The sequence below is a fragment of the Phoca vitulina genome, unplaced genomic scaffold (assembly GCF_004348235.1).
Source record: "Phoca vitulina isolate PV1807 unplaced genomic scaffold, GSC_HSeal_1.0 scaffold8, whole genome shotgun sequence".
In the NCBI taxonomy this organism is placed as follows: domain Eukaryota; kingdom Metazoa; phylum Chordata; class Mammalia; order Carnivora; family Phocidae; genus Phoca; species Phoca vitulina.
Genome location: NW_022589711.1, coordinates 806,557 through 831,127, shown reverse-complemented (window position 1 = coordinate 831,127; position 24,571 = coordinate 806,557). Strand labels below are relative to the sequence as shown.

Sequence of the window (24,571 nt, the reverse complement as noted above, 5' to 3'; positions counted from 1 at the left end):
CCTGGGTGGCTCAGTCATTAGGTGTCTGCCTTCGGCTCAGGTCATGGTCCCAGAGTCCTGGGATTGAGCCCCACATCAGGCTCCCTGCTCAGCGGGAAGCCTGCTTCTCCTTCTCCCACTCTCCCTGCTTGTGTTCCCTCTCTCGCTGTGTCTCTCTCTGTCAAATAAATAAATAAAATCTTTAAAAAAATAAAATAAAATAAAATATAATTTGGCAGTTTTCGCAATAATACCCAGAATAACAAAGACCATCAGATATGGACACAGTGTAAGGTTGCATATATTGTATAATATGCAACCACAAGAACTCTTTACAAATCCAAAAGATAATTTAATACAACCAGCTCTCTATTGAAAAACATGCTATTTGATAGTCACCTCAAAGTTTTTTTGTTCAAAAACCACTAATCATGCAATAGATTTCAGATTACTCAACAGTTCCTGGATTCTTCAGTGGTAATTGAGGAACATACTGTATATATACAATGCTATATCTATAAACAGAGTGAATAATAATATAATAGGGCAGATTTCTTTCTATGAAATTATTAATTAATTTTTGTAGTGAAATTATACAGGATTGGTCCTCTTTTGTTCTGAATTGTGACTCAGAAAGAAAGTAACATTGTCAATGGAAACATTTTTTTGAAGTTATGGCCTATAAATGTTTTTCTGTGATCATTATTGAATATAAAATCTTTTTGCGTTTGTTCATACTTAAAAAGAAAGCTAGTGATTATTTAAAATACAGACGGAAAATAATGACAATGAGCATCATAACTCAACTAAAGCTAGAGTAAGCTCACACAGGTATTTCTTCAAATATGTCATTTTCCGAAATTTATCAGGAATTTTCTGTGTTGTGTTATGGTGCCACTAAAAATAATGAAAGAAATAATTGATATATCTTTGTTACTTAATACTTGTTTTATTTATTTTTTGTTTTTGTTTTTGTTTTTGTTTTTGGAAATGCACCCCAGAAAATGTCCCTGCATGACAAATGACATGATCATCCTTTTAGGTCTTTCTGTCTTTTGTCTCCCCTGTCCACCAACCAAACACACAATGGTCCCTTTTAACTATAAAATGAATTTCCTTTTTTTTTCCTCTTACCTTTGTGTGTGTTTTTGTCTGTGTTTTTGAAACATATATTATCATACATTTTATTTTGTTTTGTGATATATTGGCAGGCATCATTTCAAATTACACTTAAGATTTTTATTCCAATGTTTCCTTAATCTATTTACAGTTGCCTGGGTGACACTGGATTTCCATATATCTTACTACTCAATTTTATAGTTTTAGAAACAATTTTAAATAATAATTGTTTAAAATTAGCTCTAAACTACTGCAGATTTTAAAATCGTAATAAATTCCAGTGTTTTAAAAAATTCTCTACAAGGAATATTTTCTACAATTATACTATTTCCAACATAAATATGCCTGAAGAAAAATGGTTATCATTTTAATGACTATATTTCACATGGTAAAAGAGAAATTGACTGCAAAAATCATCTATTTTAAATACAAGTGCAATAAACTCACAAATTGCAAAGAAAGGGGGATAAAAGTAATCCACATTAATTCAGTATTTTCAGTTAAAGGAAATTTGTTCTAATTTGAATGTAATGGAAATAATTCTATATGTAAAAAATCAAAACAAGAATATCTTGGACTGTTTGCATTGTGCCCGTTAAAAAAAAATGAGCTAACTTAGAAATTTATATATCATAGCAATCTTGATGAATTTAAACTGCATAGATCAAAATATACAGGTAATGAGTCTAGGAGGGAAATTGAGTGAAATAACACCCTTTAAGTAAAATTATTTGTATGCTGGAAACTTCCCCACATACCTCAATATGAAGACCCAAATTCATTCATAATTCTGTACTCAGCCTGGTCTCTGCTATAATGATAAAAAGAGCTTCTATACAAATAATTTTTAAATTTTTAATAAAATTAATGAACTCTTCTATATGTACATAATTTTATAAATCAGGGAAATAAATGGTATGAAGAAATGAAATTAATTTATATAAGAAAGATGTTTGTGAGTAGTGAGAAAAGAAACATGAATATTTCATGAGTGTTTTATAGGAATTTAATCCACAGGAGGATGGAAGTATTCATTGTTACTAGAAACTTAAAAAAATAAGAGCCCATCTCACTGCTCAAACACACACTTTTTTTGGACACCTTAATAGTCAGTGCAAATATGATTTTTCCTAGAATATAGCTCACAATTTTTTCTTAATTCTAGCGAAGAATCACTGTGGGCTGACCATCATGGTTAGTTTAATAGTGAATCTAACTAATAAGGAATCTTAGAAGACATGTTTAAATTTTATACTCCTAAAATTTTTGAAATCATACCTAAAATATTTCTCTTTATTAAATAAATATTATTTGATTTTTGTGATTGTTAAAGTTCATTATTATGAACAGTATCTTCTGTATTATAGTATATAAATATTCTCAAAGTTAAGGAGGAGTATAGAGATTTTCCTTTATATGCTAAATGGCTCAAAATTCTTCTATCATTGGGAAGGTTCTAAGGCCTTCTTCAGTAATGCCATCCTATAGGCAGGATGACGATTGTGGACTGGCATGATCAAAAATGGTTTCAGAGACTGACAGTACTCTGGTCCTCAACTCATGTACATCATATGTGGACCATAGAGACAGCATTCTTACTTTTCATACTCTTGCCATCTCCTGTGTTCCTTTTTTTTCCTACATATGCAGGTCTGATTAGCATTTTACACTAATAATGCACTGCTTTGATTTTTCTTAAGGCCCTTTTTAAAAATCACTATTGCATACAGCAGTGATATCTAAAATAGGATTCTCATATTCCAGGATACATAAAAGATCAACCATTAGGGCCCATAAAAGTAAACTGGACAATATTGCCATTTCTCTAATCAAATTATGGAAGTGATGATTCAGATAATCGCATTTATAAATGGTTGGCAATGCTAAGTATATGTGTGTGTGTGTGTGTGAGTGAGTGTGTGAGTGTGTCCCTCTTCTTCATCTTATAACATGTCCCCTAAATAAACACATAGCACATCAAAGCCTGCCCACTCACTGTGCATACATGCATTTTATATTCTTACAACCATGCTTGAGTTTATGTTACTCCATCCACGCTTTCCTATCCATCTGTCAAGGTTCAGTATAAATTTGAGCTTTTTGGTAAGGGTTTATTTTTTAGTAGAAATATTTTTACATTCCTTTGAAACTCTATAGTAAGTATTGCTTATACTAGGATTTGCCACCTTCTCACTTCATAATATAAATATTAAGATACAAGTCATAGTTCTCTATCTTGATTGCACATCTGGGAGCCTGTGTAACATATTGTATGGACCTTTGAATCTTCTACATTACCTGAGATGAATGAATGGATTACTTAATTACTAGGTTTGCTTATATTCAAATAAAATTATATAGTTACTATTTCCAAACATCTGTCAATTTTGACTGTGTCCAGGCTAAATTAAATGGAACCATCTAAGCAAGTTGGTTGTTTATTCCTTTCTTTGGAGTTTTCAAAGATTCCACAAGCTTTTCTAGGTACTAATGTTATGGTTTTAGCTGTTCTATAAAACCTAATTCTATTGTATATTAAAAAAAAAAAAGAAACTTCCCTTTAATTACTAAGATTAAAAAAATCTATTGTACCTTTTTAAAAAATTATCTGTTTAAACATAAGTAGACTATTGAGAAAATGGAGATAGCAGTTTCTCTTTCTCTAAAAAGCAGTCTTAATTATTCTTACTTCTTTTCACCACACTTCAGACCAAAGGGAAGCATCCAACCACTGTATGCCATGTGCTTTTGCTACTGGCTCATCTAGCGTTAAAGAAAGAAGACCTCCTTAAGTGATAGAGCATGCCTGTGCAGTTCTGGAGAGTGGGCATGTCAATGGACAGTTAGGATATTTATCATATCATAGAAAAATTAGTGTGCTCTGTAAAACTGCTTCAATTTAGAATGTTTTGCTAGAGATCCTCATCCTCACAACTGGGTATTGTGACACAGACACACATAGCATGAACTTTGGATTTGGAGTTCAAGACATGTGATCTCCTGTCCAGGGTAGCATTGTTTTATCCCCCCATCTGTTGGTGGGGCTGCTTATCCTACATATTATATCTATAAGGCTTTGAGTACTTTTGACATTTTAACAATATTAGACATTCTAATCCATGGATATGGGATGTATTTTTATTTATTAATATCTCCTTTAATTTCTTTCACAAAATTTTTACAAAAATATTTTGTAGTTTCTCTTGAGCAAGAGAAATTTCTTTCATTTAGTTAATTCCTAAGTATTTAATTCTTTTTGATGCTATTAAAATGGAATTATTTTTTGAATTTTCCTTTTTAGAATGTTCGTTAGTATACAGAAATGCAACTGATTCTGGAGTGTTGACTTTGTACATTCTCACTTCATTGAATTCATTTTTTAGTTCTAAAAGTTTTTTTGTGGAATTTTTAGTATTTTCTACATATAAGATCACATCATTTTTGAACAGAGATAAGTTTACTTCTTTCTTTCTAATTTAAATGCCTTTTATTTTTTCTTACCTAATTGCTCTGGCTAGAAATCCCGGTACTATGTTAATTAGAAGTGGTGAAAACAGGTATCCTTGCCTTGTTCTCGATTCTGGAGAAAAAGATTTTAATCTTTCACCATTAAGTACGATTAACTGGAGATTTTTAATGTATGGCTTTTATTACGTTGAAGTATTTATTTTTATTCCTAGGTTTTGAGTGTTTTTATCATGATGAGGTATTAAATTTTGTCAAATGCTTTTTCTGCATCAATTGAGATAATGGTACATTTTTTTCCTTTATCATATAATTGTAGTGTATTACATTGTTTAATTTTTGTATGTTGAAACATCCTTGCTTTCCAGGAATAAATTCTTCTTGGTCATGGTATATAAACCTTTTACTATGCTGCTGAATTTGGTTTGCTAGTATGTTATTGAGAATTTCTTTATCACTGTTCATAAAGAATCCTAATTTATAGTTTTTTATATTTTTTTGTAGTGGTTTTATCTGGTTTTGGTATCATGTTAATGCTGGCCTCATAGAATGAGTTAGTAAATGACCTTCTGCTTCATTTTTTTTAGGAATTTTTGAGAAAAATTGGCATTAATTTTTCTTTTTCTATATTTTTAAGATTTATTTATTTGCTGGGGGGGGGAGCAGAGGGAGAGAGAGAGAATCCTGAAGCAGACTCCCCACTAAGCAACAGAGCCTGACGCAGGGCTCAGTTCCAGGACCCTAAGATCATGACCTGAGCCAAAATCAAGAGTTGAATGCTTTACCAACTGAGCCACCCAGCACTCCAGTATTAGTTTTTCCTTAAACATTTGATATAATTCATCAGAAGCTGTTGAGTACAGGGCTTTTCTTTGTCAGAAGATTTTTGAATACTGAGTCAATCTTTGTACTAGTTATAGGTCTATTCAGATTTTCTATTACTTTATGGTTTATTTAGTCTTAGTATGTTTTGTATATTTAGAAATTTGCCCTTTTCATCTAAGTTTTCCAATTGGTCAGCATACAGTTGTTCATAGTAGTCTCATAATCCTTTTTATTTATGTAGAATTTGTAGTAATATCTCCAATTAATTTCTGGTTTTAGTAATTTGAATATCTTTTTTTTTTTTTTTTTCATCTTAGTCTATGTAGCTAAAGTTTTTTTAACCTGTTGATTGTTTTTTGAAGAATCAACTTTTGGTATCATTGATTATCTCTATTATTTTTCTATTCTCTAATTCATTTTTATCTGTCCTAATTGTTCTTATTTTCTTAACTCTGCTGGCTTTGGGTTTAGTCATTTCTTCTTTTTCTAGTTCTTTATGTTGTAAAGTTAAGTTGTTGATTTGATATGTTTCTTGTTTCTTAATGTAAGCATTTAGAGCTATGAATTCCTCCTGAGCCCTGATTTTGCTGTGTCCCATTAGTTTTTCATACATGGTGTTTTCATTTTTATTCATCTCTAAGTGTTTTCTAACTACCCTTGTGATTTCTTCTTTGACTCATTAGTTTGTTTAAGTAGGTAATCTTTAATTTTCACTATTTTGTGAATTTTTTAGTTTCCCTTTGGTTAATGATTTTTAATTTCATACTGTTCTGGTCAGAAAAATTACTTTATTTGATATCTAGCTTTTAAAGTCTGTTGAGACCTAATTTGTGGCCTAACATATGGTCTATTTTGGAAAACTATCCCATGTGCAGTAAAGAATAATCTTATTGTTTGGACAGTATTCTAAATTTAGTAGTCTTTTTTTTTTTTTTTTTTAGATTTTTTTTTTATTTATTTATTCATGAGAGACAGAGAGAGAGAGAGACAGAGGCAGAGGGAGAAGCAGGCTCCCCGCGGAGCAGGGAGCCCGATGCGGGACTCAATCCCAGGACCCTGGGATCACGACCTGAGCCGAAGGCAGACGCTTAACCGACTGAGCCACCCAGGCGTCCCCTAAATTTAGTAGTCTTATTTTGTTGTTTAAGTCTCCTGTTTCTTTACTTATCTTCTGTCTGATTGTTCTATCCATTATTGTGTCTGTAGTAACATGTATATGTTTATAATTGTTATATCTTCTTGTTGTATTGAAACTTCTATTAATATATAATTTCCTTTTTGTCTCCTGTGACACTTTTTGATTTAAAGTCTATTTTCTCTGATACTAGTATAACCAGCCCTGCTGTCTTCTGGTTATTATTTACATCGATCATCTTTTTCCATCCTTTCACTTTCAATCTATTTGTGTCTTTGTATCTAAGATGAATCTCTTATAGATAGCATATAGTTGGATAATATGATTCTAGTCATTCTGCCAATCTCTGTCTTTTGACTGGAGAGTTTAATCCATTTACATTTAAAGTAATTACCAATAAGGGGGGACTTCTGTCATTTTAATATTTGTTTTCTTTATGCTTTACAGCTTTTTTATCCTTTATTTTCCATATCACTGTCTTCTTTTGTTTTTAGTCAGGCTTTTTTTGTTTGTTTGTTATGTTATGTTATGTTATGTTTTGTTTTTGTTTTTTTTTGTGTGGTGAAATGTTTAAATTCCTGTCTCATTTATTTTTGTGTCTATCTTATAGCTATTTTCTTTGTGATTACCATGGGGACTTCATTTAACATCCTAAAGTTCTAACACTTTAATTTGAATTTATACTAGCTTAACTTCAGTAATATACAAAAACTCTGCTCTTGTATAGCTTCATCCCTATCCTTTTTGGTTCTTGGTATCAAAAAATTACATCTTTATGCATTGCGTGCCTAAGAACATGAACCAATATTTCTTTTAAATGTGTTAATATCTTAAATTATGTAGAAAACAAAATTTGGAGTTACAAACTAAAGTTATGATAATACTAGCTTTTAGAATATTTTTTAAAAAAAATATAGCCTCTCAAGTCATGTAGAAAACCATGAGTGCAGTTGCAAATCATTGTTCCAGTAGGACCAACTTTTGTAGTTGTCATGTATTTGCCTTTATTGAGGTCTCTGTTTCTTCATATGACTCTGATGCATTGTCTAGTGTCCTTTTATTTTACCGTGAAAGTCTCCCTTGAGCTTTCTTGCAGGATAAGCCTAGAAATAATAGAGTAGCTCAGTTTTTGTTTATCCAGAATGTCTTAATTTATCCCTCATTTTTGGCAAACAGTTTTGTCAAACATGCACAGTTTTTCCCTGTTAGCACTTTGCCTAAACCCTCCCTCTGCCTTTTGGCTTCCACAGTTTCTGATGAGAAATCTGCTAATAATGTTATTGAGGACATCTTATATATAATGAGTTACTTCGCTTTGCTGCTTTCAAGATCCTCTCTTGGTCTTCAGCTTTTGAAAATTTGATTTATAATGTATCTTGGTGTGGGCCTCTTTGAGTTCAACTACTGTGAAATTCATTGAACTTCTTGGATGTTTACACTCATGGCTGAAATTTTCAGGAATTATTTCTTCAAATACTCTCTCTGTTTCTTTCTCCCTCTTCTTGTGAGACTCCCACAGTATGATTATGGCCCACTTGATCATGTCCCACTGGTCTCTTAGGCTCTGTTCATTTTTCTTCAATCATTCAAGAATTTTCATTGTCCTATCTTCAAGTTCACTGGTTCTTTCTTCTGCTCATGCAGCTCTATCTGTGAAATCTTCTAATAAATTTTTCATTTTAGTTATTGTACTTTTAAGCTCCACAATTTCTTTTTGGTTTCTTTTTAGATGTTCCCTCTTTATTTTGGTCATACATTGTTTTTTATTGTTGTTTGTTTTCTTTGTTCACATCTTCCTTTAGTTCTCTGAGCATCTTAAGAAGATTGTTCCAAAAGTCTTTTCCCAGTATATCTACCATGAGATATTTTTCAGGGAAGGTTTCTGTTGATTTAAACTTTTTTCTTAAATGGGCCATAATTTCCTGTTTCTTTGCATGCTTTGTGATATTTGTGTTAACAGCTGGACATTTGAATTTAATAATATGATAACTCTGGAAATGAGTTCTCCCCTCTCCTCAGCATGAACTCTTATTATTCTTGTTTATTGTTTTTTTTAGTTATTGTTGTTGTAGGTGATGTCTGTGCCAAGGAGCAGACTGTCATGTAAACTTCACGTCTTCTCAGGGCACCAGTTCTTTAAATCCTTGAGAAATCACTTTTGCTAGAGGAGGTGGGGCATGCAATAGTGAGGGAAGGTCCAGCAATGGTTGCCCACCTCCTTGTCTGCAGCTCTGTGATCAAAATCAGAGCAAGATCCCTGGTATTTGGAGGAGAGTGTCCTTTTTATCCACACTGACTTCCACATGCTGTGTGCAGGCCACTCTAGCAACACGTGTGCAGCTGCCTTCTACTTGGCTGGGGTGGGAATGGGTAGCTATTTCTGTGCTAATAGCGGAAATTGACCCAATTTACCAAATTGGCCACAATTTGCCATCCATATCTTCCACTAGAAGTTGCAAGCCTTGAATAGACTCTAAGGTTCCAAAATATTTACATCAGGCAGATTCTGCCAGTACAATTGTTTTTTTAGGTAGGGAGACAAGATTCCTGTGCTTCTAGGAATCCGCTCCTTCCTAGAATCCTTCCCTTTCCATTTATAATTCTTCACATTCATTGACACTTTAATTTATAGACATTTATACTTTCAGCTTTAAAATTCATGACTGAGATGATTTTTTTAAAAACTTTCATGAGGGGACACCTGGGAGGCTCAATCGGTTAGGTGTCTGCCTTTAGCTCGGGTCATGATCCCAGGGTCCTGGGATTGATTCCCACATAGAGCTCGTTGCTCAGTGGGGAGTCTGCTTCTCCCTCTGCCTGTGCTTGTGCTTTCTTTCTCTCTCTCTTTCTGACAAATGAATGAATAAAATCTTAAAAAAAATTAAAAATAAATAAAAATAAAAACTTTCATGAGGGATTCCAGTGGAATTGTTCAGATGAGCCTCTTCAGTTTATATGAAATATTTGTAAATAAATAAATTATACACATGAATATTTAGCCATAGAATTATATGCCTCATAATTTAAATACTCCAAAAAACATTTTAAAATGCTTTAAGTCAAATAATTTGATACTTTTAAAAATAGCTGTCTAGAAATATATTTTTATAAAATACTCAACATATTTACACATAAATTCTTTCTCACAAGTTGTTTAGGGATATGATATCTGTAAAATATGAATGACAAGCATTCATATTAATTTACTGGAAACACTTAAAGTTTGATGGAAAATGAAATACATATATATTAAACAAGATAAAAAAGGAACATACATGATCTAGAATATTTAGATATAGTACAATGTTTCTATGTTCTGAAATTCATTGAAAAATATCAAGAAACTGATTAGAACTGATGGAGATGTCTGGGTTAACCACAGAAAAGCACGGCTTTTTTAGCTGAAATTTTAAGTACCATTATGAGTTTAAAAGATAGTACATAACTTCCTTGAAAAGAGAGAAAGAAAACTTTTTTAAAAAGAAACGAGGGGGGGAAACTGCCCAAGTTGCACTTGGTTCTGAATCTTACATTCTAAGGGAATCTCTAAGCTGTCTGTATGGTTTGGTGTGTTGCAATAATAGAGAACATAAATAATAGAGCAAAACCAGTTCGTTCCTCATTATTTGGAAAAATGGCTAGGAATATATGGGCTTGAGTGGGATATATGAAATAATCTGTTTGATTTGGTTTAAAAAATAAATAAGAAAAAATTGGCCAAAATACACAGTAAGCAGAACCAGCTGGGAAATGTCTCTCTTGTGCAGTGAAAAGGCTCAAACTCAGAACTCAGGATCAGATAGTCTGATCTGACTTTGCTCTGAATCTCCATCATCACATTTCTGCTTTTATTATAATGTGCTCCTGTGAACTAAAGGAAAAAAATCACTGGATTGTATTTATCGTATGGTGCTGGGAATTTATGAAGATCATCAGCATGCATTTACATGGTTCTTCCTGACGACAATCCAGAAATGCATAAGTTAAGTAGAATTTTCCAAGAGATTGTGTTCTCTAATAGCTTAAATTAAATCTTAAAAGGCGTATACAGTATTACCATTTTTGTTAGTTTATCATTTTTAGTTTTATATGTAATTAGTGTCTTTGGGAAAAGGATACTTTTTCCTACATTTAGGCTTTTCTTACATATAGATTGCAAACTCTTTAAATTCCTTTTTTACAAAAGGGTTTCTGTACTCTGGTTTTATAGGCCAGGATACAGCTGTGGGAAGATGCAAGGCTTTAACTCTAAGACAGAATCTTGTTTAAATCTAAACTTTACTATTTAGTGGCTGGTTGATCTTTCTGAGCTGCCATTTATTTATTTATGAAATGTAGAATGCAACCAAACTGGACTAGTCTAAGTGTGAAATGAAATACCATCAAATGGGATTTGAATAATGGATTTTTTTTCTGACTAGCAAAAAGTTTTTCTTGGAGAAATAAAATGTGCTTTCAGTGTTCAGCAATAAAAGAGTAGGGTTAATAAGTGATAAAGGATACCAGCTATAGATTTAGCAGTGTCCCCTTTGGGTCAGCTTCTTTTAAAGTGATATTTTATTTGACATATTTTTTAAAATATCAATTCAAAAACTTTATTGAATTCTTACTTTGCATTCAAAATGTGTAGGTTCTATAAAGGGTGGAGACTCTCTCTCTCTCTCTCTGTGCATATGTGTGTGTATGTGTGTGTGTGTCCTGTTCAGCGGATTCTTACAATAAAAACTTCCAACAATAAAACAGCCAAATACAAAAGTAAGGAGCAGAATCAATAACTGAGAAAAAAATATATATGTTATTAAGAGGTTATATTTAAGGCTTAAAAAAGGCTTAAAGTTTCTATAGGCACAGTGGGGGGGAGGTGGCATTTAATTTCAAAAGCTTAACTTATGCTCACAACCCCTGCCAAAAAAAACAAAACAAAACAAAAAGCTACAGCAACAAAAAGCTTGTAGCATTAAAAGTTTTGTGGGCACAGACATTTTGAGAATTTAGTCTATTTATAAGTGAAAAAATAATACTCTGATTACCTTGAATCATCAAGAGATTTCGTGAGTATTTTACAAAAACCTGTCGTTTTAGACTATAGAAGGAGATTTTCGTAATTATAGATCCATCATATTTTATGTACTAGATGGGTCCTGAAAAGAAGTATCATTTGAAATTTTCTGGATGAATAATTTTTATATGCTAAGTAATGTATTTGAAGTGAAAAAAGTATGAATTGTTTGTGAAAAAATATTCTTTGATGAAACTGTCCTGCTTTTAAATAAAGGTTTTTATCTAGAGTATACTTCAAAGGGAAGCCATTTGATTTCAAGAGGCAGTATGTATTTCTTGTGTAAAATCTCATGTCAGTTAAAACTCCCTTGTTAAATTGTTTATTTTTATGCAGTTTATAATCATTATTAAAAAGAACATAAAAACAGTACAATAAAGAAAAAATTATGAATTTCAGAAGTGATGAGCTGTGGTCTTAAAATACTGCCATCAACATACTGTCTTGAGTAAAAGCCCCACACAAACCACATAATAATTTGATTAATTTTTCTCTCTACTTTTCGTCAACACATATCAATATGAATTATGTATTATACAGAATCAATTCATAAATGTTATATATCTTAAAGTATATGTATCCGTGCAAGTTATATATTATGATTCACAGAAGTTTTTAGGCACTTTTGAAAAGATGAGATTATATCCTTTTGCAACTAATGGAATCTTGAAACAATATGATTTGTACAAAAATGCATGTTTTACTTTTCAAAAATAAATGAAAATCTAGCTGAACTGAGATGATTACTTACATAAACTTCTTAAAACCTAAAGACCCTGCACTGGAATAATCCCTCCAGTCATTCATATGTATGTAGGGAATAACTGGAGTGAAAGTACTAGAAAACATTCTACATTATGGATAAAATACACTTTTATTTAAACCTGTTGCAAACTCCTATAGAAGACAGTCCAATAATTCCTTCTAAAAAAAAAAAAAAAAATGAAGGGGCGCCTGGGTGGCTCAGTTGGTTAAGCATCTGCCTTCAGCCCAGGTCATGATCCCAGAGTCCTGGGATCGAGCCCCGCATCTGGCTCCTTACTCAGCAGGGAGCCTACTTCTCCCTCTGCCTGCAGCTCCCCCTGCTTGTTCTCTCTCTCTCTCTCTCTCTCTGACAAATAATTTTTTTTTAAAAAAAGAAGGAATAAAAGAGTTTTTTTTGGCTTATTTTCATTGTTTAGAGAACAAAAGCTGAATCTTAAATGAGAACCTTCAGGGGGTTTTATTATATTGTCAGATTTATCTGAGGAGATTAGCAGCAAGTGTAATTTTGAATGATGAGTCCCATCCTAGGTAAGCTTTGTGATTTCTCGTAGCTAGCTGACATGTCTCATGGTTCCCGAAAGCCTGAATAAGTGGCCTTTCAGGTGAGTGATACAGCATTTCTACATCCAGGGAGTCCTTACCTGCTTACACTGACTGGCTAGAAAACCCCATGGAGAGTCCTGAGGTTTAAGAGAGCCAAAAGATCATGGCTCAATTTAATCTCACTTTAGAACTTTGCTCAGCCTAATTAGTTTGCAAATATGTAATTTATTTTGCTCCAAGGGTCATAAATATTCTGTAGCTTCTTCTTCTCTTGACAGCTAAAGGGGTGGGATCTACAAGACATAATCTGAACAAACAAAAACTTACTTTATTAACTCCCTTTAATGAAGTCTGATTCCCCTCTTAAAGGGAAAACGAAACTTCAGATTTTTCTGTCTAGCAATACCGTCTCCGTACTTGCAAAAATAATGTAAAAAGTTTCTGTTTTCCTTCATTTGCTAGTTTCAATGTCATTATTTTTATACAGTTCAATATTTGCTATACTTTTGCATTTATAGCCAGGTGACAAAATGGTCATTTATGAAACTCAATTATATTTAAATCAGGCAGAAACATTAAATTAATGAAGAAAACCAGAGTCTTTGTAGAACTTATACCTGTTGCCATGTTACAGAAAAATTCGTGGTGGTTTATAATTTTCAGAAGAATTGCATTTTGATTTCCAAATCATGTTAACTGAATATCACTGTAAAATAATTTATGCCATTTGTCCTTAGAGAACTTGTAGTAGTTTGTAATCTAGATCTACTTTCACCTAATATTTGAGTTTGAATTTCTAACAAATTATAAGGAAAGAACCCATCCCACACCTCAGTTTGCGGTTCTTTTGTTCTATTGCATGGGCACATTTGGGGAAAAAAAGTCTTCCATTAACTAACTTCATAATTTGAGGTGTGAGTCTATTATAGAGTACACAGCCTTTCATTTTTCAAGTGGTAGTTTGCTTTCAGGCTCTACCTTGAGTATTCAAAAACCCTGTGTTTGGTCCTATGCCAGGAAATTGTGGATGATTTAATGTATGTATCCTCTCATTGAAGAAAGGCAAGTCAAATTACAGATCCGGGCTTTGCCTCCCCTGAATCTTTTCCTTTCCCTCTCTTTGAATTGGTCGTAATTTATGGAGCTTTTTCTATTGCACACAATAACCTTTATGTTCACACAATGTTAATAAGCCCTATAATAAGGATTATTGTAGCAAAACCCTTACAGGTGGGACTCAAAAACAGACTGACTTCTTGTGTATAAACTTTGTAAAACTTGCTTCAATAGGTTTACTTCCATGCCTCTCCCCTATAATTTTGAAGGCCTTCCACGAGGCCCCCTCATCCACTTTACCTTTGAGTGTTGTAGCCCAGTGCTCTAATAACAGTTCAGCCAGTATTTAAGCTCTCTGCTCCTCTCCTCCGCAAACTGCTCTGCTGCGAAATTCAGTCAGCAGAGGGGAGAGTCTGGACATGGAGAACAGAAGAATATGAGGAAACTTGATTCTGAGTTGATTATAATGTAATTAGAGAAATGAATTTCCCTTTGGCAGAGATAGAGGGACAACTCAGAGCTCCTCACAAGCCCTGTGAAATGGGAGAAGAGGAAGAATGCCGACCGTTTAAGCCAGAAAGAGCTTTCACTAGAAACATTCAGATAATCCAAGTAAAATGTGGAAGATTTTTTTTTTTTTTTTTTTTTTTTTTTTTACGGGGAGGAGGGAATTGTTGTTTTAATTGTTTAATCTAATAACCTCAATTTTCCTTCATTCGGTATACTCTGATACTTTGCTAGCTCTATTATCCATTTTTAACCTAAAAAGATGAACCGTCTGATCTCCACACTTTTGATATACAGATGATTTTATTTACAATTAAAATTGTGTGATTTGAATTCTACTGATTTTCTTGCTGAGTTGTATCAAGGCAAACAAATGAACAGAAACATTACCAATTGTTCTCACCTACAAGGCTGAGTTACAGTGTATCAATGATCTTAAAATGACGGTATTAAAGAGGGCACGTACTGAGTGGAGCACTGGGTGTTATACGCAAACAGTGAATCATGGAACACTACATCAAAAACCAATGATGTATGGTGATTAACATAACATAATAAAAATAATTAAAAAATTAAAATTAAAAAAAATAAAAATCACTAAAAGGAACTAGAAAACAGATCCTAAAAACCTAGAGAAAAAAAAAAATGATGGTAGCAGTTACGTCTTTACATTATGGAAATATGGAGAGGCATAGCACCTAACAAAGTTGTCTGCGGCAGGAAAGGCATCATAGCAATAATAAGTATCTAAATACAGAGTATTTTTGCCATTAAACAGAGTCGAAGATGAACAACTTTTGGACTATCAATTGCATTATCTCAGTCTCCATATAATATACCCATTTGCATAGATCAATGATGTGTGGTGATGATTATTTCACAGAGCACAGATTATTTTATCTATACCTTCTTTCAGTTTATTTTTCTACTTTTGTGTCTATGAACTTAATAAAAATGTCTTTGTTGATGAGTTGGGAGACTCACTCAGCCCTGAGACGGTAGGATCTCAGTCAGTGGTGGAATAGGGCTCAGAACCAAATGACTTCCTTCATGATTTTAAAGCATGCATCATGACAGGGTCTTCTTGCAAAGGTTTTTGTAGTCAGCCTAATACCTGCATGAGTCTAATATGTCCCCATGCTACATCAAGCCATTCTCCATTAGGGTAAAGGAAAGGGCAATCAAACACCGACTGCTTCATGACATCACATTCAACACTGACTGGTCTGTGACAATATTGACTGTCCAAAGGCTTAAGCATTTTTATTATAAGATCTAAAGAACAAACATGCTTTTATAAAGCTTTAAAAATCTCTGCAGAACAGTAAGCCTATTTCACATTGACTTTAAATTTGTTATATCTATTTACTGGCAAATTGATAAGATATGATGACTTTTAAGCTCTTGAATTCCTTGTTATACTGACCTTAGACAGAATCTTTCAAGGACAGTAGGATTTCAACTTCTCAGCATTTTAGCTTTCTAACTTTTCATTTGATTCCCTCCTCCCTTTCCTTAATCTGCATGATCTAATGCACTAACCTCTCAGTCATAACTATTTATTTTTCTTGGACTGATATTATATATACATTGATTCCAGGTCACCACACAACTGGATCTGGGTTTCCTGAAAAAGCTTACAGGTTGTTAGCTTGTCAGCAACACTTGGATTAAGCCTTCGTATTCCCATTTATCCTTGTAGCTTCTAATCAGTTATATCAGGATATCCCTGCCCATCAGTCTTTCCCACATGGCCTCCCTTAACTTTGACACCAAGTATCATAATCTGAGCTTTGACAAGGCAATGCATTCTCAAAAACAAGGTCAGTTTTCTTACAAGGTAGAGAAACTGAGAAATACAAATGTCAATTTTGCCAACTGGAAATATATCCTTTCTGCTGGTTTTAGAACATCTGTAATGTATTAAAGTCTGGTTGATATCTGGGATCTTTTATTGCCATTAATAATTATCTGATATATATGACAAAATATATCAGATACATGTAAAATATATATGTAACTTTTATATATTTTAAATTCTGCATTTTAAACAAAGAAAAGATCTTTGCCATGCATTCAGCAACTTTTATCTTTTCTGTAGTTGAGTAAGTAATTCAATGAAATTAAACAATTATAATAAAAAAGCTAAAGAGATGTCATGATAATGAATATTAGGGAAAAGTATGAAACAAAAGGAAGTATCAAAACAAGTTCATTAAGTATATTCATACAATGTGGAATGAAAAATGTTACCTAAAGAATCTATATTATAATGCAATTAGTTTTCAGAAATATGCTAATAAATCATATTATAATTTTATTGAATGTATCATCTTCAGGCATGGTTCATACAAAACAGTATCTCTACAGATATGATCCTGGTTACCTATGATTTAAACTTTTATTTTATGATTGATTATATCTTGTATTATGAGTCGATCATTTTACTTGGAGTTATTATATAAGCCAAACATAATTTCTTTCTGATTGTTTATCAAGGCTTTACCACTTCCACTAGTAAATTTCTGCACTACTTTTTTTTAAAGATTTTATTTATTTATTTGACAGAGATACACAGTGAGAGAGGGAACACAAGCAGGGGGAGTGGGAGAGGGAGAAGCAGGCTTCCCGCTGAGCAGAGAGCCTGATGCGGGGCTCGATCCCAGGACCCTGGGATCATGACTTGAGCCAAAGGCAGACGCTTAATGACTGAGCCGCCCAGGAGCCCCAATTTTTGCACTATTTAGCAAAAGCAGGAAGGCTGGAGGCATCTATGGAATTTTGTTGGCTTCCTCAGAGGAATTTGTAAAGATACGATATTTTAAAGCTACCATTGTACCCAAAATTCTTTGGCAAATTGAAGAGGTTGGCATGACCCAGGAGATGTTTCTAATAACCTTCACATCCCTGTACTTTTTCAGATTCTCTCTTCTTAGTGTCATGTTGAATCCAGGTCTCATAAAGTATAGAATTAAAAACAAATTCGGAGAAAAAATACAGGAGGTGACAACCTTCAAACCAGTATTAAAAATAATTTGATTTGAGATTATCAAATAAATGATCTATTTTGGTTGTAGAGTCAGCTTTGTGACACTTTTCCACCATGAGTGAAACACCTTATACCTGAGGCCAGAGTTCTGTATATTGAATTCCATATCTCCATGAAGTTCCATAGAAATAATGGATTTAAAGGAGATAAAATATTCGGGACGCATACCGTAAGGATGTTTTATTTAGATCATTCTTATTTCTTGAATATATTGTGAATGTATCATAAAAGAAGCTATTAATTTTCTTCTTTGGAAGTTACTGCGTGGAATCGGAAGGCTAAAATAGAGGTGAAGAAGGGCAGTGTTCACAAATCATTATCTTATATGTATTTTCTATTTTTTCAGGTATTTTCTGGGAAGATTGACAGTGAAATTATTCACTCAGCTTTGAAATAGGTTGTTTTGTTTACTTATTAAAATATATTAACCAAAGACATGTATATACTATTTTTCGTCTTCTAGCAATGGTTGTTTTGAGCAACCTGGAACCAAATACAACTTATGAAATCAGGGTTGCAGCGGTAAATGGAAAAGGGCAAGGAGACTACAGTAAAATAGAAATCTTCCAGACATTACCAGTCCGTAAGTAATTACCTCTGTTTTGCTCTCTGTTGCCATTCTCTTCATTTGCAAACTTATGGGATCTTAAAATGCAGGGAGGTGTTTCAACACTTTGGGGAAGTGAATTAGGTCTTTGTTGAATTGGTTTCTGAAAACGGTGGCATCTAAGTATTTAAAAATAACTTTTCTCTGGAACGAGACAAAAAAGAAAAGGTGCACTACAGTAAATACAGTAAAACTGCCCTCAGGAAATTGTCCTCATCAGGAAGGTGTCCTATTCATTAATAGTCTGATTAATCAGATTATAGTGCTCAGACCACGGTCTGTGAGAAAGTAAAAATAGTGACTATGTAACACGTCCAATATTTCATTCTTTAGATGAGACATGACTATTGCCTTTATCCTATAAATTCTGTAGGCCCTAAGTGTGAGAAAAAGGCACCACTGAATTAATCCATTGTCATGGTGACTGCGGAAGAGACAAGACAGAGCCTTGTCTCTGCTACTGTCCTCTTTTTGGGTATTGTAATCTGTAATCTGTGCATCACCCTGCTTGTTATATACACCTAATATGACAAGTTGGCTACAAGAGAAACCATTATTTTAATCAATTCCTTTTTGATAGAATTTACATTTGTTCTGAACTTTCTTTTCAAAGGAAGCAGCAACTGTAATGGAATCACAAATTTTGTGTATTGTAAAGGTTAAATGTAGACATAAATACTGTAAATTTATATGTTAAAACATTTGTAACTGAAAATACAGTTCCTGCTATTATCTCAAATGTTATTATCAAAATAATATGATTACAATATTATTAAATGAATTCAGACTGCACAACACATACATTCTAAAATTTAATTTAGAAGTGATATTAATCTACCTGAATATAAAATCCATCTTATCATTAGATTTTCCCACAATCTCTTAAGTCTTTTTAAGAAATTATTATACTGGTTTTTACAGACATTTTAATTCATTTATCAAAAATATGCTATATTGAATACAGATCATGTCATATCATAATATCTGCACACTAATGTAATTAATTTTAATGAAGAATCACTCCAAAATACCTCTATTTATTTTGTTTCTCTATGGCTCTAGTATACAAGGCTATTTTATTATATACTTGCATGTCACCACACCCTATTGACATATTTCCTTAATGATATGCCTTTTCTCAAATAAACTACTCCCTTCATATGGTTATAAACACCATATTTAAAAAAGATAACCAGCTGAGAAAAAACAACAACAACAACAGATTGTCCAAATTTGGAGGCATAAAATCCTCTTCACTCTATTCTGCTTAGTTTGTCTTGATATTCCTCTGAGTAAACCCATACTACAAGTTTCTGGAACCTTGCAAACTAAAGCATGTCTCCTGAAAGTTCCTTAGTATTACTATATTCCTATCTATAGGGAATTGGAGAAAAAAAGGGTAGAGGATGACAGCGCATGCTGAAGGACATCCCGTAAGTGACACACAGCAAGGAATTCCCATTCCAAGTTGTCAAGCAGTGATGGCATCCTTCACATATTACATTTCACTAGATCCCTGTTCATATTAAACATATAAGCATCTTTGTTATAAGACCACCTCCATGGGAAGAATAACATCAAAGGCAAATATGTTCATGAAGTTAGAAGAAAAAAAATATATATTGGAACACATATCTATTGATTAGTTACTACAAAATTTCTGTATTCAAATCTGCATCTAATTTAAAAATACTCATTAAGGGGCACCTGGGTGGCTCAATCGGTTAAGTGTCCAACTCTTGGTTTTGGCTCAGGTCATGATCTCAGGTCCTGAGATCGAGTCCCACATCAGGCTCTGTGCTCAGCATGGAGTCTGCTTGAGATTCTGTCTTTCCATCTCCCTCTGCCCCCCCCCCCCGAGGCATGTGTGCTCTCTCTCTCAAAATAAATAAATAAATCTTTAAAAAAAAACACTCATTAAAGCAGATATATATGCTAAACCATTATCTTTCTTGGTAAGTATATATTCCATATAGTCCTATAACTTAATATGTTTATATTAAAACATATGTACAAAATGTTTACAAAAATTTACATTAATAAATAAGATTACACACTATTAATAACACAAGAAATAAAGTTTTCACTTTTATAATGAAATACTATTATCAGAACATTTGCATATCAGTATAAATAATATTTTGGTTCTTGGTGTCACTTCTATATTTATGTAGATTTATGAATGTTGCTCTTTCTTAGTTGGGGAGAAAGGATCAGAGATTTTATCACAACAAAAGGCAAATGGAAAATGGTAAATTCAGGATCACATCATGTTTTTTTTTTTTTAATTATTACATGACAGTGTTCTCTTTATTCGAATGCAGTTTCTCCAGGTATCTGAGGTGTGTATAAAAATCAAGAATGTTGTATTGCTTATTTAGGTGAACCAAGTCCTCCATCCATACATGGGCAGCCAAGCAGTGGGAAGAGCTTTAAACTCAGTATCACCAAGCAGGATGATGGAGGGGCCCCTATTTTGGAATACATTGTGAAGTATAGAAGTGTAAGTACCTTTTTTATTATCATTTTGTACAGTGTTTTCAAATTGCATTAAATTTGCATTCAATTCATAGACATATTAGGCATGTATGTATATTAAGTAACAATGATAAACAGTTCTTCTAGAAATTCAACTGCTAATTGTCCATTGCTGAAATTCATCATTATAAATTGTGAAATACTTGCCTTTTGTGTGTGTGTATAAAATCTAAGCATTTATCATCAAAATAATGCCATGTATTCATCCTGTGATTTCTAAACTTGACATTTCAGAATGAAATAACATTTTCCTTGTTTTTTGACAAGTTTAACAGGATGTTTTCACCTTTCATTCTGCTTGATATTAGTAACTTCAAGCTAAGCCCCTCTTCTCAATTTTAGTTATTGTATTATAGGTAATTATTTAGTTATTGTATCCAAATATTTTATTTTTATTTTTATGAATTATTAAATTATTTATACCTTAAATTTATAAGCCTTTTGATATGAATCATTTGATTAAATAACAAATTAATTTAATCAACATTTAACAAAGAATGGCCATATTGAACTTGTGGAAGAAGGATTAGTTTTTTTCAAGTTTAATTAGCACTAGCTAATATGGAATTTTGGACAGCTAAGAGCTGCCTTGGGACTTAATACGGTAGTGGATGAAGGACATCCTCTGGTTGCAGAGTGATAAAGAAAGTGACCTAGTGGACTTTGCCTTTGGCTGAAAATTATACCCAAGGCCACTAAAAGTGGCTTCTCTTAACATTGCCATAAGTGCCATTGAGTATTTGTGTCTATTGTGGAATATGTTAAAAGTGAAACACAATTTTAAATTATTATTTATTATTATAACTTATCTTTCTTTTCCAACAACACGGTACACATTTTCTAAAAACAAAATTAAAATTATGTCCCATTAGAGAGAAATATTTCTCAAGACTGTCACTAAATGAAAAGTGGTTAGTTGGGTGTTGGGTCAACTAAACAGTAGGGTCTGGGGTCTGCCACAAATTGTTAAAGTAATTATCTTTATTATCACAACAGTGGTCTCAGTCCTCTTGGGCTACCATAATAAAATACCATAGTTGGATGGCTTAAACAATTGAAATTTGTTGTCTCACAGTCTGGAGGTTGGAATTCCAAGATCAAGGTTTGGTTTCTTCTGAGGCCTCTTTCTTTGGCCTGCAGGTGACTGCCTTCTTGGGGTCATGACTTTTTTTTTTTAATATATTTATTTTTTTTAATTCCGTTAACATATAATATATTATTGCTTCAATTATTCATCAGCAGTAGAGGTGAGTGATTCTTCAGTCTTATATAATGCCCAGTGCTCATCACATCACATGCCCTCCTTAATGTCCATCATCCAGTTACCCTATCCCCCATCCCCCTCCCCTCCAGCAGCCCTGTTTGTTCCCTATGATTAAGAGTCATCTTTTGTCTGTACACATACATCCCTGACCTCTCTTCATCTTCTTATAAAAATATCAGTCATATTGGATTAAAGGTCCATCCAAATGACCTCCTTAAATCCATATTTCCTAATAAAGGCACCTCGGAGTTTAGGGATTTAATATATGAATTGGGGACTGGAACACAATTCAGTCCATAACAGTGGTTATCATACATGAATCCTGTGTATCTAAAAGGACCCACTATTGGCATTTTGAGTAGCATAATAGTGAGCCATCCAGAAATCTACCCCCTATTACAGAATGTTTAGCATCCCTGCCCTCACTCACTTTAAAGCCAGTTGTGTCCCTGGTCATTATTGAAGCCAAAATGTTCCCTAGGGTAGCACTGCATCTGTTTAGAGCCAATTAGATTCACAAAATGGGAAAAAAAAGGCATTTTAGATATTCAAAGGGAAATTATATATATATTATAATAATTTATTCATTTTATTATTTTATTATCTATTTTTATTATTTTTTAATTGATTAATAATATAAATGATCATTTAAAATGCTGACCAAATTTATTTTGATTTCTTTAACATAAGTTAGAATTAATGTCTTATGAGAAGTTTTGTGTGAAACATATATGGATACAAATAAGTTGAAGTGTTAAGTATAATAAGATTAGAAAACTTGGAGTAATTCAAATTTCCATAAAGATGATGAAAATATTTTAATTTTTTTATGTAGTTGATATGGCTTAGTCTTAGATTAAAATTTGAATAAAGTTTTATTTTCAGTAAATTTGTATCTTCCATTTATTCCCTTCTCTTCCCCCCCAAACTAATGATAGCAGTGCCCTATTTTCACCTATTTATTCAACATCTATGTTTCCCCTACCAGTAAAAGAAAGTTTTAGTCCCTTCTCAAGTCCATCTTACTTCTTTCTTGCCATACCCCTCCTCTTCATTTCCAATCCCCAGGTCTTTCTAACCCTGAAAAAGTGCTAGAGGATTTGTTTTTAAATATGATAATGAAAATAATTGGTTGCATAATTAAAACATAGCTACAGTTGACTGATAATCAATTACTGTGTTACTGCTCTCAGACTTAATAGCATTTGGGGATGGAACACCGTTTTAGTAGCTAAATTTTAGGCTCCTATGGCAAGATTTATAAAAGCAATTCCTCGGGGTGCCTGGGTGGCTCAGTTGTTAAGCGTCTGCCTTCGGCTCAGGTCATGATCACAGGGTCCTGGGATTGAGCCCCGCATCGGGCTCCCTGCTCAACGGGAAGCCTGCTTCTCCCTCTCCCATTCCCCCTGCTTGTGTTCCTGCTCTCGCTGTGTCTCTCTCTGTCAAATAAATAAATAAAATCTTTAAAAAAAAAAAAGCAATTCCTCTCCACCCTTGGTACTTCAAGGAAGGCATTTCTCCCTCTTGGACCCTATAAATATAAATATAAACCATTAATCAAACATTGGTTTGAAGGGGAGTTGGAGACACAGTTATGGAATGAATAAGTCACTGGTATAAAAGACACAGCATTAGGAATATAGTCAATGATATTGTAATAGAGATGTGATGTATCTGGAAAGATGGTGCTACACTGGTGGTGAGCATAGCATAATGTATGAACTTATTGAATCTCTATGTTGTACACCTGAAACTAATGTAACATTGTGTGTCAACTATACTAAAAAAAATAGATACTTTTTAACACTTTTTAATGGGAAAACTAAACCTTACAGAATGTGGGTGATTTGGTGGGCATGGGGAACAGATATCAGAACATAAGACTTTAAAATCGAAACAGTTTTGCAGCACTAAGTGTTGAATTGAAATCTGCCTGTGGAGATTATACCAACCCCTCGACTCTCTCATCTGATGGCTAGCTCTGTGTGTCCAAAGTACAGCCATTCTGACCCACTTTATCTTTACCATATCGTTTATGGTATGCCTTCTACTTCAACACATTGAAATAATCTCTATATTTTTATTCTTTTTTCTTTCCCTTGCTTCTCTGCCTTCTTCATCCTACAAACATCATGCTCTACAGGGCTAATAGGAAATCCCATGATTCAATGTAAATTCTATGAATGTGGTCAAACAAGAGCATATCTTGGGAAGGAATAATTTTCTCCACATTTTCTTTCTCAACAGATTAGTTCTTCACATTTAAAAATTCGGATGGCGTAGCCAGGTGATGGGTAATGAGGAGGACAAGTGTTGTGATAAGCACTGAGTGTTATATGCAACTAATGAATCATTGAACACTACATCAAAAACTAAGGATGTACTATACAGTGCCCAACTGAACATAATAAAAGAGTCAAACTTGGGAAAAAATAAGTAAAAATAAATAAAAATTTGGATTTTAAGATTTGGCGGCTGTTTTATGGCAGTCTGTGCTTTGATATTTGTACTTGTATTGAAATAGTTACAATTTCAAAAGGGATTTAAATCATCTGTTCTCTTTGGTGATTCTAAGCCACTTCATCTATTAGTTGCTCAAACTGCATGAATTCCATAGTGGAATAAAGTACAATTGAATAACTTGAAAAATTATTTAGCAA

The 24,571-nt window shown here is 33.2% G+C and overlaps 1 protein-coding gene across 2 annotated transcripts in view; it reads left to right on the top strand.

The window, feature by feature from the left end:
• The window catches only part of NCAM2 (neural cell adhesion molecule 2), a 517,778-nt gene that overhangs the window by 444,431 nt on the left and 48,776 nt on the right, over positions 1 to 24,571 (top strand). For both annotated transcript variants that reach the window (XM_032406278.1, XM_032406279.1), the window contains exons 13-14: positions 17,966 to 18,085; positions 20,491 to 20,612. In XM_032406278.1, coding sequence (XP_032262169.1) covers positions 17,966 to 18,085; positions 20,491 to 20,612 — 242 coding nt within the window. The remainder of the gene's footprint in view (positions 1 to 17,965; positions 18,086 to 20,490; positions 20,613 to 24,571) is intronic.